Raw genomic sequence first — 16037 nt, forward strand, 5'->3', positions numbered from 1 at the left:
AATTTCTCATGACACAAGAGCCGATGGCATAACCTTATTATTATTATTTTTTTTAGCAAGTAAAGCTGTGTGAAGTTATATATTTTATTAATTCCAACTGGAAATAAGAAACATTTCAGTCAACCGCGCTAGGATAAATACTGAATTATATTTCTATCCTCGGCATAGGAAATGGTAACACAAAATCACTGTCAAATGAAAGAATGAAGAAAAAACATACAGTCGGAAAATGTAGAAAAAATATTATAAAGGAGTGTTACACAGTCAACAAATGTGCTATGGTATTTTTACTGGCTTTAGCGACATTTGTGAGACTTTCAGCTTTAAAAACTCTGTAATTTATTGTGGTTCCTTTTCTCATTCTAAAAAACATTCACATTCACACTCAGTTTTGCATTCATAGTTCTGAGGACCCAGCTCCCAAATTCTTTGTTTCAGGCTTTATAAACCTGAATATGTCCCAGCATATTTTACTGTATTTAATATGTATTCCCTGCTGTGGTCAGTGAGATGGAATTTCCTCTGTTAATTAGCCATTTATACTTCTTCTTTTGGGAATTACCTTTTTTTTTCCTTTATAATTTTTCTTTTGAAGGGTTTTTGCCATTTTCTTATTAGTTTGCAAGAGTTCTTTGCCTTAGGATACCAACTTCTTGTCTGTTAGGTACAGCATAACCTTATTCTTGACGAGCAGGACGAGATTCATAATTTGCAGGGCCCAGGGCAGAAATGAAAATGTGGGCTACAGGGATATACTGGACAACGCAGGGAATATAGCCAATATTTTATAATAACTGTACATGGAGTAGAACCTTTAACAATTGTGAATGACTATATTGTACACCTGTAACATATAATATTGTACAGCAACTAGACTTCACTTTAAAAACAAGAAACTGTGGGGCCCCTTTTTAAAAAAAATGAAAGATTTCAAGATGGTGACAACTGAGCCTGGGGTCTTTCTGAGTGTGAGGCCCTCTGTGACTGACCTCATGTGTCCCCAGCCCATAAAGCTGGCCTTGCTGGTGAGGCAAGAGAAGGCTGGGTCATTCTGGATTCATTCGTGCTTAGCCAAGGTAAGTTACGAGTTTTCTGCTTTGTTTGATTCATTACCAATCATTATAATTAAAAGGTGCCAACCCTCATCCTTTTTGAAGTTTACTTTTTTCTCAATATGCAAATAGAAATGGTTTCAATAAATGGCTGTTATTCCAGTGTAAAGAATTCTTTCCAAAACTACAAATATGTATGTGTCTATTAAAACATGAATGGAAGCTCTCTATAGGGAAAGACAACTTGTATTCGTTTATTTTATTGACAGTGTACAGATTTTCATATATTGCATTACAATACTGACTTTTAGGTTTCTTATAAAGATTTAGTTCAATATTTAGTCTAGATTTTTCTTCACAATAAGAATAAACTCATGCCAGTGTTTAGTAACCAATAATATCAATCCATTCAAATTTAATGACAGTTTTATTAAACTAAGGATCTCATATCACAGAGCATTCACAGTGCAGGAGGTCACAGTTATTGAAAAAATAAATAGCAGGATAAATATATTTATTATGTACAACTTTTCAACTCACTGCTCCTGCTTCACCTGTTAGAGAAGATGAACAAAGACGGCAGCGTTCAGCCTAGCATCCCGGCATTGTCTCATGGTGACTCAAGTGATGTGTCACAGCCTCAGAAGTTTTTGGTTTTGGTTGTTTCTAAGGGGGTTCTTTCTGGGCACGAAAGCCCTCTGGTTCTATTTACCTGCTATTTGCTGGGTCCCAGGAAGATCCCATGGCCCTGTGGAAACAGTGCCCAGTCTGCCTCTTGGGCACCTGGGCTGTGCCAGGCCTCCCCTGCCCTTCCCTCGGCAGCTCCTGCGTCTGCACGTGCGCCTGGCCCCATCTGGCTGGCAGCGCTCTTTCCTCTCTAGGTAATCAAGGCTCGCTTTGTATTTAGACACCTAGCAACTGGCAGCAGCTGGACAGGAGACATATACAGAGGGCACTCTACCAGGAAGCGTGTGCTCTGAATTAGACACCCAGTCTCCCAGGCCAGCAGACCCCCTACGAGGCTCCCCTAGAGCTGGCCACAGAGGCTCAGCCACAGCTCTGGCCACTGGGCCCCCAAACAGCCTAGGTCCAGTCACATGGAGAAAGTGCCAGAAAGTGTTCTATAGCTCAGAAGGGCACCTCTGGAGGTGAGGCCAGAAAAAACCCTCCAGAACATTTGATTTGGAAAAACAGAGCTGCCTGGCTCACATCCCAGCCATTTTCAGTGGGAGCAAAGGCCTCGCTCCTCGTGTTGAATGGAGACTTCGTGTCCATCCGGATACTCCCAAGTATCTGGGAACTTCTGGAGGTGGGAGCAGGGACAGTTCCATTGTCTGGGATCCTCCTTTATGCACAAAGGCCGATCAGACCAAACCAGGCGACTAGAAACCAAAAGCTGTACAGACTTTTTCTCGATAGTTTAAAAAGCATGTTTTCCAGTGGTGGGGTGGCGAGGGGACATAATTTCTCCAGGATTAAGGGCTTTATTGGCTTCTACTGTGGATAAGTCCCAACCAACGTGTTGCATAAAAAGCAACTATCTGAATTCCGGCAACTGTGGGAATAGGTGTGGATATGCCCGTGTGTGGCATAGGGCTTTTAACCAAGAAGCAGCCCATCCCAGGCCCACAAATCTAACGATGGAAAAACCACACAAGCAAGGACGTGACTTTCACATGGGTACAGTGGGCATTTCTAACTGTCAGAGCCACCTCCCATGGCCCTGGTTCTGTATCAGGGTGTTCAGGAAGCAGATGTTTTCCCAGACTAGAAGAGGATATGTTCTCAACCTCTGCTACAAAGTGTGCGGAGGACACGCCACCTTGATGACCAGACACTGGCACCATAAGAGGTGATGGAAAGCCTTAGAAGCACGCAGGTAAAAGATGACACCAAGCACGCCCCTGGCCCCCAGCAGTGTGTGAGGATTTAGCAGAGACCAAGGGAACTGGGGAGCCATTTTTCATTAAAAAGTGAGAACTTTTAAAAATCCCCATAAAATAATCAAAGCTCTAATACAACCCAGCTGGCTTCCCCGTTGTGATGGAAAACATAGCTCCTTCTGGGTGGCAGGATGGGAGAAAAGCACTTCTTCTCCCCATTTCATGCAGGTACGATTTCCTTGAGATTGGGTAGCGTGTGACTTCGAAGACTGACCCCATTGGCTAAGAGGTTTGAAGTTAAGCACATACTAAGCTAGTGTCCCAATTTAGTATTCCCTATTAAGAAGCAAATGCAACAGCCTTTTAAAAATCTGTACCGTTATGGGACTTCCCTGGTGGCGCAGTGGTTAAGAATCCACCTGCCAGTGCAGGGGGTATGGGTTCGATCCCTGGTCCAGGAAGATCCCACATGCCGCGGAGCGACTAAGCCCGCGAGCCACAACTACTGAGCCCATGAGCCACGACTACTGAAGCCCACGCGCCTGAGCCTGTGCTCTGCAACAAGAGAAGCCACCACAATGAGAAGCCTGCACACCGCAACGAAGACCCAACACGGCCAAAAATACTGTTGTGGACTGCCCTTGGGGGAACAGGTCTCTGCAGCAAGGCAAAGGGGCCCTACACGAGCCAGGTAACGAAATCTGCGTCCCACCTGTGTCTTGCCTTGTAGGATGGGCCCGTACAAAGACCCTCCTGTTCTACCAGCCCCATGACAGACACAGTGGGGGAGATTGACCCAGTGCTGGAGGGGCCCCTTCCGTATGCTTCCAGAAGGCCCTGTGAGCATCTTCGCACTTGAGGGGCTCATGTGACCAGCTGCAGAGAGTAAGGGCTCACAGCTGGCAGGGTGCCTGGATGCTCTGGGTGAATCCACATAGAAAGGGCAGGGGCCAGGGGCACCACATTGGGTCCAGGGATGGATGGGGGATGATGGACTTCCTGCCACCCAAGAGCTGCCCAGAGAGCGTTTTCCAAAATTTCTGGAAGTTTCTCTGAGCACCACGTGGTGACGAAGTTGCTGAGCTGTGGCCCATCTCAGAGGCCCTGGGCGCATCTGCTAACTGCCCCGAGACTCACACAGAAATGATGTTCAGAGGGCATTAGAGGGACCTGGGAATATTTAAATCACAGGACTCGGGAACCACCTCCTGAAGATTTTCACCCTAACAGGCAAGTTCTTTGTTTATTCAAGCAACAAGCATCTGCTGAGAGCCTGTCACATACCTGTACAACCATCTTTTCCCTGCCAGGGGAGGAAAAGGGCTTACCAGAGAAGGAAAGGGTGGCGTGTGAGAGGCCAACCCCAGGCCTAAGGGCCCACTCAGCATCAGGGCGGACGGGAGGGCCACGAGCTCACAGGGGCCAGCCCGAGCTGGAGGCTCTCTGCTTCTCTCCTGCCCTGCTCCAGACCTTGACCCCGCTAGCCCATTTCACACCTGGGGAAGGAGGCAAGGAAGTGACCCTCTCCCAGTCCATCTCGATTCTGTCCACACCCACCTTAAGGAGAGGGAGGGGCCCTAGGGCTCAGGGAGGGGAAATGCCCGGAGGAAAGAAGGGTGTCAGCCGAAGAGGCTGCCCACACCCCTCCTGGATTCCCAGCCTGTTTGTGGAGTCTGGTGTTCCCTGAGGGCTGGTCTCCTGCTGATGCTAGGAGCCTTGCAAATCCTCGTCAAAAGGGAAGAGGGGGCAGTTTCTTCTCTTGGGACCTAGACCCTGGGCAGCCCAGAAGGGGTCTGCAGGGCTGCCCTGGAGTGGTGGGCACGCCCATCTGGTTTCAGGTGGCTCCCCGGGGGTTATGCCTTTTCAGCTGCTTGGGTCTGTAAAGGCAGAAGATTGACGGGGAGAAGCAAGAAACAGCCTTAATAGGCGGCGTGAGGGGTGGGGGAGCAGGTAATGAACAGGTGAAAACTTGCAAGATCGGTGACGTGGAAGACAAACACAGAGGCCAGCAGCTGTGGGTTACAGGAAGGATGGGGATGGGATGCCCCTGACCTGCTCTAAACAGTAGTCTCTCACTGCAGCCGACCCAGAACCTTCCTCCAGGGCTGCGTTCTCAAGACACTGCACCCCTTCCCCCCTGACTATGCTTGGGCTGGCGAAGGTAAATTCCAAACCAGAAATGGACAGGAACCACCAGCTCCTGCTTTTATAGACGTTTTCTATCTGAGGGCAGTGGTTCATTTTCTGCCCCCAATTCGAAGAGCTAAGTTTATTTTTCAGATTGCCTATTTTTGTAGCAGAGTAACTTTACCTTCTGCTAACTAGCTTCGGATAAAATAAAGGAAGTAATCCTGTGCAGTGATGAAAGCAGTATTTTAAAATGAAGGCCTAATTAATCAAGCAATTCTTTAAACTTGAGATGGAAAAATATCTAGTTAAAAAAGAGAACTCTGCACCTACAGTGTATATATAGTTTCCTAGATACAATAAATACATAGATCCTTTAAGGAAGTTACATTGGCACATTAACGTCGTAAGAGAATTAGCCAGGAGGACTGCTCTACACGCTCGAAACATTATTTTTTGTCTCAAACTGCAAGTGCAGCATATTTATAATCTCAAATGGGTTCTGCTGAGGAAGAGGTGGGTGATTAGGATGTGTTCTCTGAAAGCTACACGAGGATTCAAAGAATTGAACACCAGCAGGATGTCATCAGGGACCGTGTAGCCTGTGCCTTGTTGTGGCTAAAAATATTTTTTTGTCTTTATTGGAAAATAATAGGGACACAGGTTGGAGATAAATATTAGGATGTGAGCTGGAGCACCCAGATGTCAATTAGAAACTTGAAGAAGTTTTGACCCAAACGATAAGGAGCAACCGACCCCAAGGACAAGGACATAGGCACACTCGCCCCACCGAGGATGGCCACACACTGGACTGGCTCAGCCGGGTGGCGGTCTGGAGCTTGGTCCCTGTTCTGCTACTTACTAGCCATTGACCTAGAGTCACCTGACCTCTCCAAGACTAAATTTCCTGTTAAACGGGGACAGTAAGCCCTACTTACGTCACAGGGCAGTTTTGAGATGCCAAACAGAGACAGACACAGTTTGAAACCTGGATGAGTCTGTTAGATGGAGAAGATGGAGATGACCAGGCTGCTATTTTATGAGGGCACAGAGCGGTCCTGAGGGCTCTGAAACCCTCTGCACCTAGACATTTATACTGATGAACCAACGGGCTCCCTGGCCTCCCACTTAGCTAATTTCTTAGGAAAATCGCCCTTCTCCTCAACCAGAAGACCACTGAGTATCTAAGTAGAGAAAAAAAAGAGAAGTCTTAACACTGATGAGGATGCAGAAGAGAAGCCTGGTGATGGAGTTGTCATGTCTTAGGCCCGCGCTAAGGGAATTTTAGGGACGTAAGCTTGAACACGTCCTCCTTCTGAAATTCAGGAGGCCCCAAAGAGCACAGCCACAAATTCCACTGCGGGTCACAACCTTTGTGTCTGAGGAAAGAATAAGCTGTTGGATTTACACTCATCACCCATGACTGATTACTGGTGAATCACGAAAAGCCTCTTTTCCTCACAGCATCATGGGGCATTCCCATACAGTCCTCTGTGCAAAACAGCCCAATATTAAAAGTGCATCAAATCTGATAGCCTTTTGCAATAGAAACGTTAAAAAAATAAAAAAAAGAACACCTCTATATAAAATGAATTGTGCTTTCTTTTTAGAAACCAGGAATGGTTTGTGTTCGTAAATCTTTTTAATATATATTTGAGAGCTATGAAGCAGTCGAAATTGTTTAATATGTTTCTATCTATTTTTGAATCAACCTCCCATCTTTGGCCTTTCCTGTGGAGCAAACTATAAGGTTCAACAACCTTAGCTCTAAAAAATTCCAAGTTACGGTTTTCATACTCGCCTCCAGCTCAGCAGAGAGCAACTGGTGGTTTTTCAGGAAATCTCTCTTCTTGTCAGTAACCATTACTTCCGGCACACGCATTCCAGTTCAGCAGGCTATGAAATTTGTTGGGCATATAAACAATTGGGCCTTTGAACAGGGTGGTTTTGAGAGCAGAGCATTAACAAGGAATGACAAACCCAAACTGACAGTGCGTCCCATGCCACAGGAAGTCTGGAATGAATGGCTGTAAACTACCGTCTCCACTGTGTCTCTGAGTTAGCACCCGTTTAGATGTTAGTCTTCCGCTCTTTTCTATGTTCCAAACCCAACATCTTAGTGTCAGTGCAACACGATATACATAGGATTTGTTTTCCATAAGCATTACCTTTTTGGTCCCCATCAAGGTTCTTTGTATGGAATGATATTTTTCAAGTATGAAGATGTATAGCTAACATTTTATTTTTAATGTTTCATTGCTCGTTCTCTGAATGCATCAATGAAAGTGATAAGAATATTCACTCGTTTTCTCTCTTCTGCTGTGAACAACTGTTTCCATTCTTGCAATTTTTTCAGAAAAAGGGTTGGAGTGCTTGCCGTCACAGCCCCAAACTCCCAACAAACCGTAAGTGCCTCCGGCAGGATTCAGAGGCCCTTAGTAGCACACGCTGCCCAAGGAGCCCACACTCTCTGGCCCAGAGGGGACCCTTGAGAACAACACTCCTATTCTGCATTGCCACAGGAGACCCTGTGTTCACCGCCCGCCTCATTTCCAAGGCCGCAGTGCGACAGAAGGACAACCAGCACACAGAAGTCCTCGTGATCCAAGTGTCCAAAAGAGGAGACACAGGCCACGTCCCTATGGCTGGTGGCTCAGAGGGCTGAGAAGCTGCTCAAACAGCGCCCCCTGAATCTTGCCTTTTGGGGGGCAGAACTCCCAGGCGGAGGAGGCCCAGCAGCCTGGCCCGTGACCACACAAAGACCACGATGGCTCTTCCTTCCGGTGCATGAAAGAGCAGGCGGTGGCTGCCGATGCAGGAGAGACTCGTGGTGGGGGAGGGGAGGAGAAGGAGGACGCCAGCGCCGGAGCGTCCAGAAGAGCTCCCGGGCGTGGGGGGCAGTGGCTACGTTTTAATCGTCTTCTCGGCACATCGGCAAGTTGACAAAGGTAAAGACGTTAAACTCTATCATTATGGAGAAGCACAAGAAGATGGCGTAGAGAACCAGCACGTAGATCCCCAGCTTCCGGTCCAGCCTCCATTTGTTCAGATGGATGCCGAGGACCTGCAAGGAGAGGGTGTGAGTGTTGGGCTTGGGGGCAGAGAAATACTACAAAAGGTACTTGTATTGGAAAACTACACACGAACGATGAACCCCAGAACTTTCTGCAAAAGGTGGGCAAGAGCGGAGGGGTGCTGCCGGTAGATCCTTGGTTTGATCAGAATGAGCCCTGCAGGCTTTATGCTTGTCTAATGAAAGGTGCAGACTCCAGGCACACGCAGCAGCTGGCCTCAGGGCACCGGCTCTGCCGGGGCACGTACACCACTTCCTGGGGATGCCCTCCCGGGCCTTCTTTAGTGACAACCAGGGACTTTCACTGGGTCTTCCCTTTGCTTCAGAACTTGGCATCCTCAGCCTTCTTCAGCAAAACTTCCAAGGCTCCCGCTGGCCCACGTCTGGCAAACTTCTGCCTGGACCGTGTGTGGGGTGTGTGTGTGTGTGTGTGTGTGTGTGTGTGTGTGTGTGTGTGTGTGTGTGTGTGTGTGTGTGTGTGTGTGTGTGTGTGTGTGTGTGTGTGTGTGTGTGTGTGTGGTGTGTGTGTGTGTGTGTGTGTGTGTGTGTGTGTGTGAGACGGGGTTGGAGCACATCCTCTTTCTATGTTCTTATCCTTTTACAACCTTCGTTCTTATCCCTGAATTGAGGCCTCCTAAGCGTTGGATCAGAGTTACCTCATCAGAGCAATGCCATGGGTCCTTAGAGACAGACCGGTGTGGGTTCAAATCCCAGCTTTGTCATTTCCTATCCCTGTGACCTTGGGCAAGTTACTTAACCCCTGAGCCTTGCTTACTTCTGCAGAGTAGAATATCACCAGGTGCTTGTAAGGATGGAATAAAGTAAGCAGAGGTAGAGTTAGCACAGTTTGGGGCATGTGGAGTGAGGAGACCTCAGTATCACGGTGTGCCAGCCCTGAGACCTGACCATCAGGTCCCCCTGTCAGCTCAGATGGGCTGGGGGAGGACTTGTCTCCTGTTGGCACTAGTGAGAGGAGACAGACCGGGCAGCAAGAAGAGAGGAAACGTAACTCACTTCCTCTAGGGACTTCTTAGTGGCTCAGGGAAAAGTGCAGTGTTTGGTGCCAACATTCTTGGCAGAAAGTGTTTCTGGGGGTATCTGTGAATTTCTATGTTTTTACTGCTTTACCCCTCACTGCCAAGGGGAAGGGGGAGGGGATTCAGAGACTGCGCACAATCAGAGGAAACGATGTACGTGTGAGGCTTCTATTCTGGAATTGCAAAAACTCACGGTGAGAGCGACGGAGCCCAGCAGCAACACCACGGAGTAGACCAGACCCCGGCTGTTGATCTTCACCTGGAAAAACAAACACACATGCCCTGAACCTCTGGGCTGTTCAGGCCCCCATCCGTTCTGGAAGCCCAGTGTGCTCGGGCTCATTCCCTCCCTTATCTGGAAGCCACAGGTGGGTGTTCACGGTGAGCACGTGGCCATGGATCCAGGTCTCTGCTCATCTGAGGAAATGAACTAGGAGGGGAGAGGCGTGCCGGTGGGCAGAGACACGGGGCCGAAGCACCCGTGAGTGCAGGGCACACACAGGCTGCCTCCTGCAGGCACTGCCCAGGCTGCTCGGGACGCCTTTGCACAAAGTGGCTGCCAGCGTGCCAAGGAGAAGGGGGCAGTGCATCCCCTGCAGCCCTTGGCTGGCACAGGGCCGACACCACTATCACTCCCTGTAAAGCGCGTGGCGTCATCTCACTAAGGAAGCGAGACCAACTTACCGTGGATCCATAATTAATAACCATGGTCTGCAGCCCCCACGGTACGCCGAGTCCCACGAGGATGTCAAACACGTTGCTTCCTATGGTGTTAGAGACCGCCATGTCACCAAGGCCTGCAGGGGACAATCGACATGTCATGCATTAAGCGCAGGTTGCTGGAAACCCCTGTTCCTTCCCATTTCCATCAGTGCTATTCCTTAGAAAGGAATTCCTTCCTCATGGACCCCACATTTCTAAAACCTTTTAATGAGGACTGAGATCCACTCCCTTCATAAAGTCTTACATGTGAGCCCTGTAGTGGGTTGAATTGTGACCCCCCAAGATTCATATGTTGGGGTCCTAACCCCCAATACCTCAGAATGTGACCTTATCTGGAGACAGGGTCTTTCCGGGGTAATCAAGTTAAAATGAGGTCCTTAGGGTGGATCCTCATCCAATATGACTGGTGTTTTCATTGAGAGGGGATGTTAGGGCACAGGCATGCACACAGGCAGCGCTCCATCTGAACATGAAGACAGCCATCCGCAAGCCAAGGAGAGAGGCCTGAACAGACAGAAAGAACCAACTCTTCTGACACCCTGATCTCGGACTTCTAACCTCCAAGACTGTGGGACAGTCAGTTTCTGTTTTCCTGTCTCCCAGTTTGTGGTAGTTACGGCTGACCTAGGAAACTAATCCAGAGCCCTTCATTATTCCTCCTGCAGGGGTGTCAGCCGGTGTTTTGGGAGGACCCACTATGTGCTTCTTATTTGAGCGTCCCAGGTGCTCTGGGAGGGAAGGGGCCTCATCCTCAATGCATACTTGTGACCCAGGTGGTGGCACCACGACCTTGACCCAGACGACAGGGCATCAGGTTTTATGCCTGGGTGGTCTCCCAAGAGTGAACTCTTTCCCCCCAACCAGACTAGAAGCATCTTAGAGGTGAGGGACTGTGTCACCACCTTCCCTCTCCTGCCCCACTGTCCAGTCTCATGAAAGCCACACAGTCTTAGGAACTTAATAGTATCAAAAGTTAGTAAACAAACTTTTACAAATAAGACTCACACGGGCTGAACCTGTTTTCACCTGGCCTCTTAGCCCTAAATGGACACGACTGTCATAATCTGGCCACAAACAAACGTCCGTACAATGAACAAGCCTGAAACACACAGGCCTGTGCCCATAAAGTTGCCTTGGTCGCTGAGAAGCTCGCAGAGACTCAGAAGAGCATCCGGACGACTGCCTCACCTCCATCTGACCTCCTGGCCCTCTAGTATAGCCAGGCCACTTCCTCCCGCCCTGTTGCTGTCATCCGCTGACCTCCAGGACACAATGCCTCCCTCAACGGCCTCACAGCTCCCTCCCTGCCTGTCTGGGCACTGATCTGAGTGCCTTCAAAACCTCAGCAGCTGAGTCCTATCGGGGGGCAGTACCTCTGGGAAACCTGCCTTCCAGTCTCCCAGGATTTTGTGAAACAGGAATGAGCAGCAACTGTTTTGGACCAGCTAGTTGCCCCTGGTGAGGAGGCAGGCACTCGCCGGATGGGTCAGGAGGCACAAGGATGCCCAGGTTTGGGAGAAGAGAGAGGAGAGCTTCTCAGGTTTGACTGACTGCTCTGTGCAGGCACTGCCCTCTGAGGAATCTTACGGCAGCACTTCTCAAACTTTAAGAGCACACGACTCACTGGGGGTCTTGCTAAAAAGCAGACTCTGGGGGCTTCCCTGGCGGCACAGTGGTTAAGAATCCGCCTGCCAATGCAGGGGACACGGGTTCGAGCCCTGGGCCGGGAAGATCCCACATGCCGCAGAGCAACTAAGCCCGTGTGCCACAACTACTGAGCCTGCACTCTAGAGCCCACGAGCCACAACTACTGAAGCCCACAAGCCACAACTACTGAAGCCCACGTGCCTAGAGCCCGTGCTCCGCAAAAAGAGAAGCCATCGCAATGAGAAGCCCATGCACCGCAACGAAGAGTAGCCCCCGCTCACCGCAACTAGAGAAAGCCCGTGCGCAGCAATGAGGACCCAATGCAGCCAAAATTAAAATAAATAAATTTAAATTAAAAAAATAAAGTTATAAAAATTATTTTAAAAAAAGCAGACTCTGATTCAGTGGGGCTGGGACGGGGCCTGAGAGTCTGCATTTCTCTCAAGCCGATGCTGCCGGCCTGGACCACGCTCTGGGCTGCGAGCCTTCAGGGAGCCCAGGATGCAGAGCCTCTGTGTTAGAGCTCACCGCACGGCTCCTGCCTTGTGTGATGGACTCCGAACAGAGGTTTCTGTATCCCCTGCCATAAAGAATCTTTCCAGGCTTTAACCTGGTCTGCTGGACCCTCTGCCAATCACGTCAGCATCACCCTCACGACAACTATACACTCCCGCCCCCGCCTCGCCCCTCCTGTTTCTGCGTTCTGCATCTCACAGGAGCCACTCTGAGATGATGTCCCCACCTGTCCTTGTTCCTACAGAGCCCCATTGACCTCATTGGGACCCTCCCCTCCAAGCCCTGAATCTTCTAGTATCATGACCCCCACCCCCAACCCACTAGCTTGGACTCCAAGGCCAGCTGTTTACATGGGACATTCTTTTGCCTCCTTGACCTTCCATTGTGTCCACCCAGCCAACCCCAGCTCTGGACGAACTTGTGATCTCTCATCCGTGTGCTGTTGGAGCTGGTATGACTTCAAATTCATGCCGGAATCCCTCCCAAATTCACGTCACTGAACATCGGCCAGGCCCTAGGCGCTCATCGGCTTTCCTTTTACTCATTGTGCTGGGTTGAATAGTGCCCAGCCCTCGTGTCCACCCGAAACCTGGGAATGTGACCTTATTTGCAAATAAAGTCTTTGCAGATGTGATCCAGTTAAAATGAGGTCATAATGAACTAGGGTGGGACCTAATCCAATGACTGGTGTCCTTATAAGAAGCAGGAAGTTTGGACAAACACACACAGAGGGAATTATACCACATGAAGACACAGGCAGAGACTGGACGGATGCAGCCACAAGCCAAGGATTCCTGGCAACCACCCGAAGCTGGGAGAGAACAAGGAAGGATCCTCCCTAGAACCTTCAGAGAGAGTATGGTCCTGCCGCCATCTCGATTTTGGACTTCTATGCTCCAGAACTGTGAGAGAATCCATTTCTGTTGTTTTAAGCCACCCAGTTGGGGTACTTTTGTTATGACAGCCCTGGGAAATGAATACACTCACCTCAAAGGTCACTCAATTCAATTCCAAACCCTTCAGCTGCTGTCCCCAACTGTCCCCATTCTCCACAAGGCTCCAGTCTACTGCCAAACATACCCCCACCTTCCCTTCCCCTCAATTGATGTTTTCTCAGGACTGACTGACCAACTAATTAACCCTTTCTTTTATCTCGAAGAAATAAAACTTTTTCCTTCTTTCCAAACCAAGTTTCTCTCTGGACACTGCTCTCCTCTCCTGTCTCCTCTGAGATTCCACTCCATTATTCACCCATCCTGCCCCCCATACTTTCAAATTTCCATCTACAGAGGACGATCTGTGGCGGTCCGGGCTTGGACGCTATCTCACGGGTAGAAAGGGAGCGGTAAAGGAAGGCTGGCTCTTTACAGCTCTTTTGTTCTGCCATCAAAGAGCATACCGGTATTCCTCACCTTGCTTACCCCATGGCACTTAGCTCCAAAGAAAAACCGCCAAGCAAACCATAACGTTACATAAGGTCTAGAATTCTGAAGGAGAATTGGAAAATAGTTGGAGATACAGGATACCCCCGCTTGGCTTTCCCAGGATCAGAACATTTCTCATGACTATTGCATTTGCTATAAAAAGTCTGGGCTCGGGCTTCCCTGGTGGCGCAGTGGTTGAGAGTCCGGCCCGTGAGCCATGGCCGCTGAGCCTGCACGTCCGGAGCCTGTGCTCCGCAACGGGAGAGACCATAACAGTGAGAGGCCGGCGTACTGCAAAAAAAAAGAAAAAAAAAAAAGTCTGGGCTCCAGCTCTGCTCAGTCTCACATTGGTGATGCCGGAACAAGTTCATCCTTTTTTTTTTCTTTCTTTGGCCACGCGGCGCAGCTCGTGGGATCTCAGTTCCAGCAGTGAAAGCCTGGAACCCTAAACACTAGGCCACCAGGGAACTCCCAGAACAAGTCCACTTTTATACAACTCCACACAAATGCTTCTAGAGGTCTGGAGGAGTTGATCTTGGTAGTACTCTCTCCATGGATGGAATCTAATACATGATGCTTCCCTGTTGTCACAGTTTCCTTCATAGCAGGATGTAACGACTGCCAAGTCATGAGAGCCACGAACTGTAACTCGGGCTGGGAGTAGGGGCCCGCATGGTGATGCTGACTGCTATCAGGGCTGAGGCGTGATCAATACCTTGTCTCGTCACAATCAAGCTGGCCATGCAGTCTGGAACGCTTGTGCCTGCTGCAAGGAAAGTAATGCCCATGATGACATCAGGGATTCCAAGGGTGTATCCAATAATAGTCACCTGCAGAAGAGTCGGGGGAAATATCAACTCACAGAGGAGCAGCCCTGGAAAATGTGCTTATATCTGAGTGTTTTTAACTTACACACAGTACTGCTATATCCAATAGAAAAACCTAGAATACGGTTGTATTTTAAAACCATCTTTTGCGTGTTCTTTTTTCCAGATTACGTAATACGTGTTTACTGTTTTAAAAAGTTTAGGAAATAAAGTAAAAATCACCTACCATTTCTCAATACCCTCAGACAATCACTATTAACACTTTGCATCAGCCCATGATTCTCAAATTTGAACATGTAGGAAATTCTCTGGTGAGCTGGTTAAAGTAAGATTTCCAGGTCCCACCCCCAGAATTTCTGATTCAGGAGGTCTGGGGTGAGGGCCAGGAATCTGCATTCCTAGCAAGTTCCCAGGTGGTTGGGACCCTGAGGCTGCTGGTCTGGGAATCACATTCGAAAACCCCAGCTTTAGAATAGACCTTGACCTTCTTTCTGGTGTGTATATTAGACAAAAAATAAAATCAGATTAGAGCACCGACCTATATTTTGCAGCTATTTATTACACGTAATAATACATTGTGAATATCTTTCCAACTCAAATACTCATCTATAACATTATTTTAAACTGAGGCATGGATTCCATTGCATGGCTTTAAAGTTTTCACCAACCCGTCACTGGTGAATATGGAAGTGGTTTCTGTTTTTGCTCTTACAATATCACTGTATGGTAACGAGTAACATTTAATGAGCACCTACTGTGTACCAGATCCTCTCCAGGTGTTTTACTTGCACAATCTCAGGTACTCTTTATTATTCACCACCCACTGGTGAGAGAGGCACCGTTATTATGCCCAGGGAAATGAGGATCAGAGAGGTTAAGTTACAATGCTGGTGGGCATGAAGCCGGTGAGCGGTAGAGCAGGGATCCCAGGCCAAGTCTTTCCAACTCTGAAGCCTGCGCTCCAACCTCGTCGTCATGCTGTCTTGTGTGAACTTCTCTGGGATCTCATCTTACTATACCCTTAGCATAAGTTCCAAGAAATAGACCTGTTGGATCAAAGGATTCGCAGGCTTTTAAGGACCTGGAGGCATGGTCACACAGTCCTCTAATATAATGCCTGACACTTGGGAGGTGGTTGGGCCCTGAGCAGCAGCCAGATGGAAAGCCCTAGAAAGTACTTGGACCCCATTCAAAACGCCCACTAGTCCTGGCTCACCTCCCCATCTAGAAAACGGGAACAGTGGCATCTCTTAGGGTTGTTCGCATCTTGGCTGATGGCTCCAATCCCAGCAAATGGTTGGGTGACTTAGGATAAGCTGGTTTGCTTCTCTGAGCCTCAGCTCCCTCATCTGTAAAATGGACTTTTAAATGAGGATTAAGTGAGAAAATATGAGGTGACAGTGCCTGGCCTGTGCAAGACATTCATAGGTGTATGTTTCCTTTCTCTTTCAATCACTCGTCTTGCAATCTATGGGGGCAGAGAAAATTAGGGTGATCAGACCCAGATGAAGTGTGCTTTCTAAGGGCAAAGCTCAGCCCTGGCATGTAGTCAGAGCTCATGGACTAAAATGATATCCCTCCTAGGACAAAGCTTTGCAGATGGGTTTGAAGATGCTCTACCCTCAAAACAGTGCTCAGCTCAGCATCACCAGGTGCGGTGACTGGCCTGCCCTGGGCTGTGAAAGAAGAGAGACACTGAGGACACCAAAACCACACGGCTGTTCGATC

General features: G+C 48.7%; 1 protein-coding gene across 4 annotated transcripts in view; it reads right to left on the bottom strand.

Annotated features, from left to right (window-relative positions):
* Positions 1-1145: 1145 nt before the first annotated feature.
* SLC24A4 (solute carrier family 24 member 4) overlaps positions 1146-16037 on the bottom strand; it is a 178162-nt gene continuing 163270 nt past the window's right edge. For all 4 annotated transcript variants that reach the window (XM_067727362.1, XM_067727345.1, XM_067727355.1 and 1 more), the window contains exons 14-17: positions 14198-14312; positions 9857-9969; positions 9366-9431; positions 1146-8126 (exon numbers count right to left, since the gene is read on the bottom strand). In XM_067727362.1, coding sequence (XP_067583463.1) covers positions 7974-8126; positions 9366-9431; positions 9857-9969; positions 14198-14312 — 447 coding nt within the window. In that variant the 3' untranslated portion in view covers positions 1146-7973. The remainder of the gene's footprint in view (positions 8127-9365; positions 9432-9856; positions 9970-14197; positions 14313-16037) is intronic.

Source organism: Pseudorca crassidens, chromosome 1 (genome assembly GCF_039906515.1).
Source record: "Pseudorca crassidens isolate mPseCra1 chromosome 1, mPseCra1.hap1, whole genome shotgun sequence".
Taxonomy (NCBI): domain Eukaryota; kingdom Metazoa; phylum Chordata; class Mammalia; order Artiodactyla; family Delphinidae; genus Pseudorca; species Pseudorca crassidens.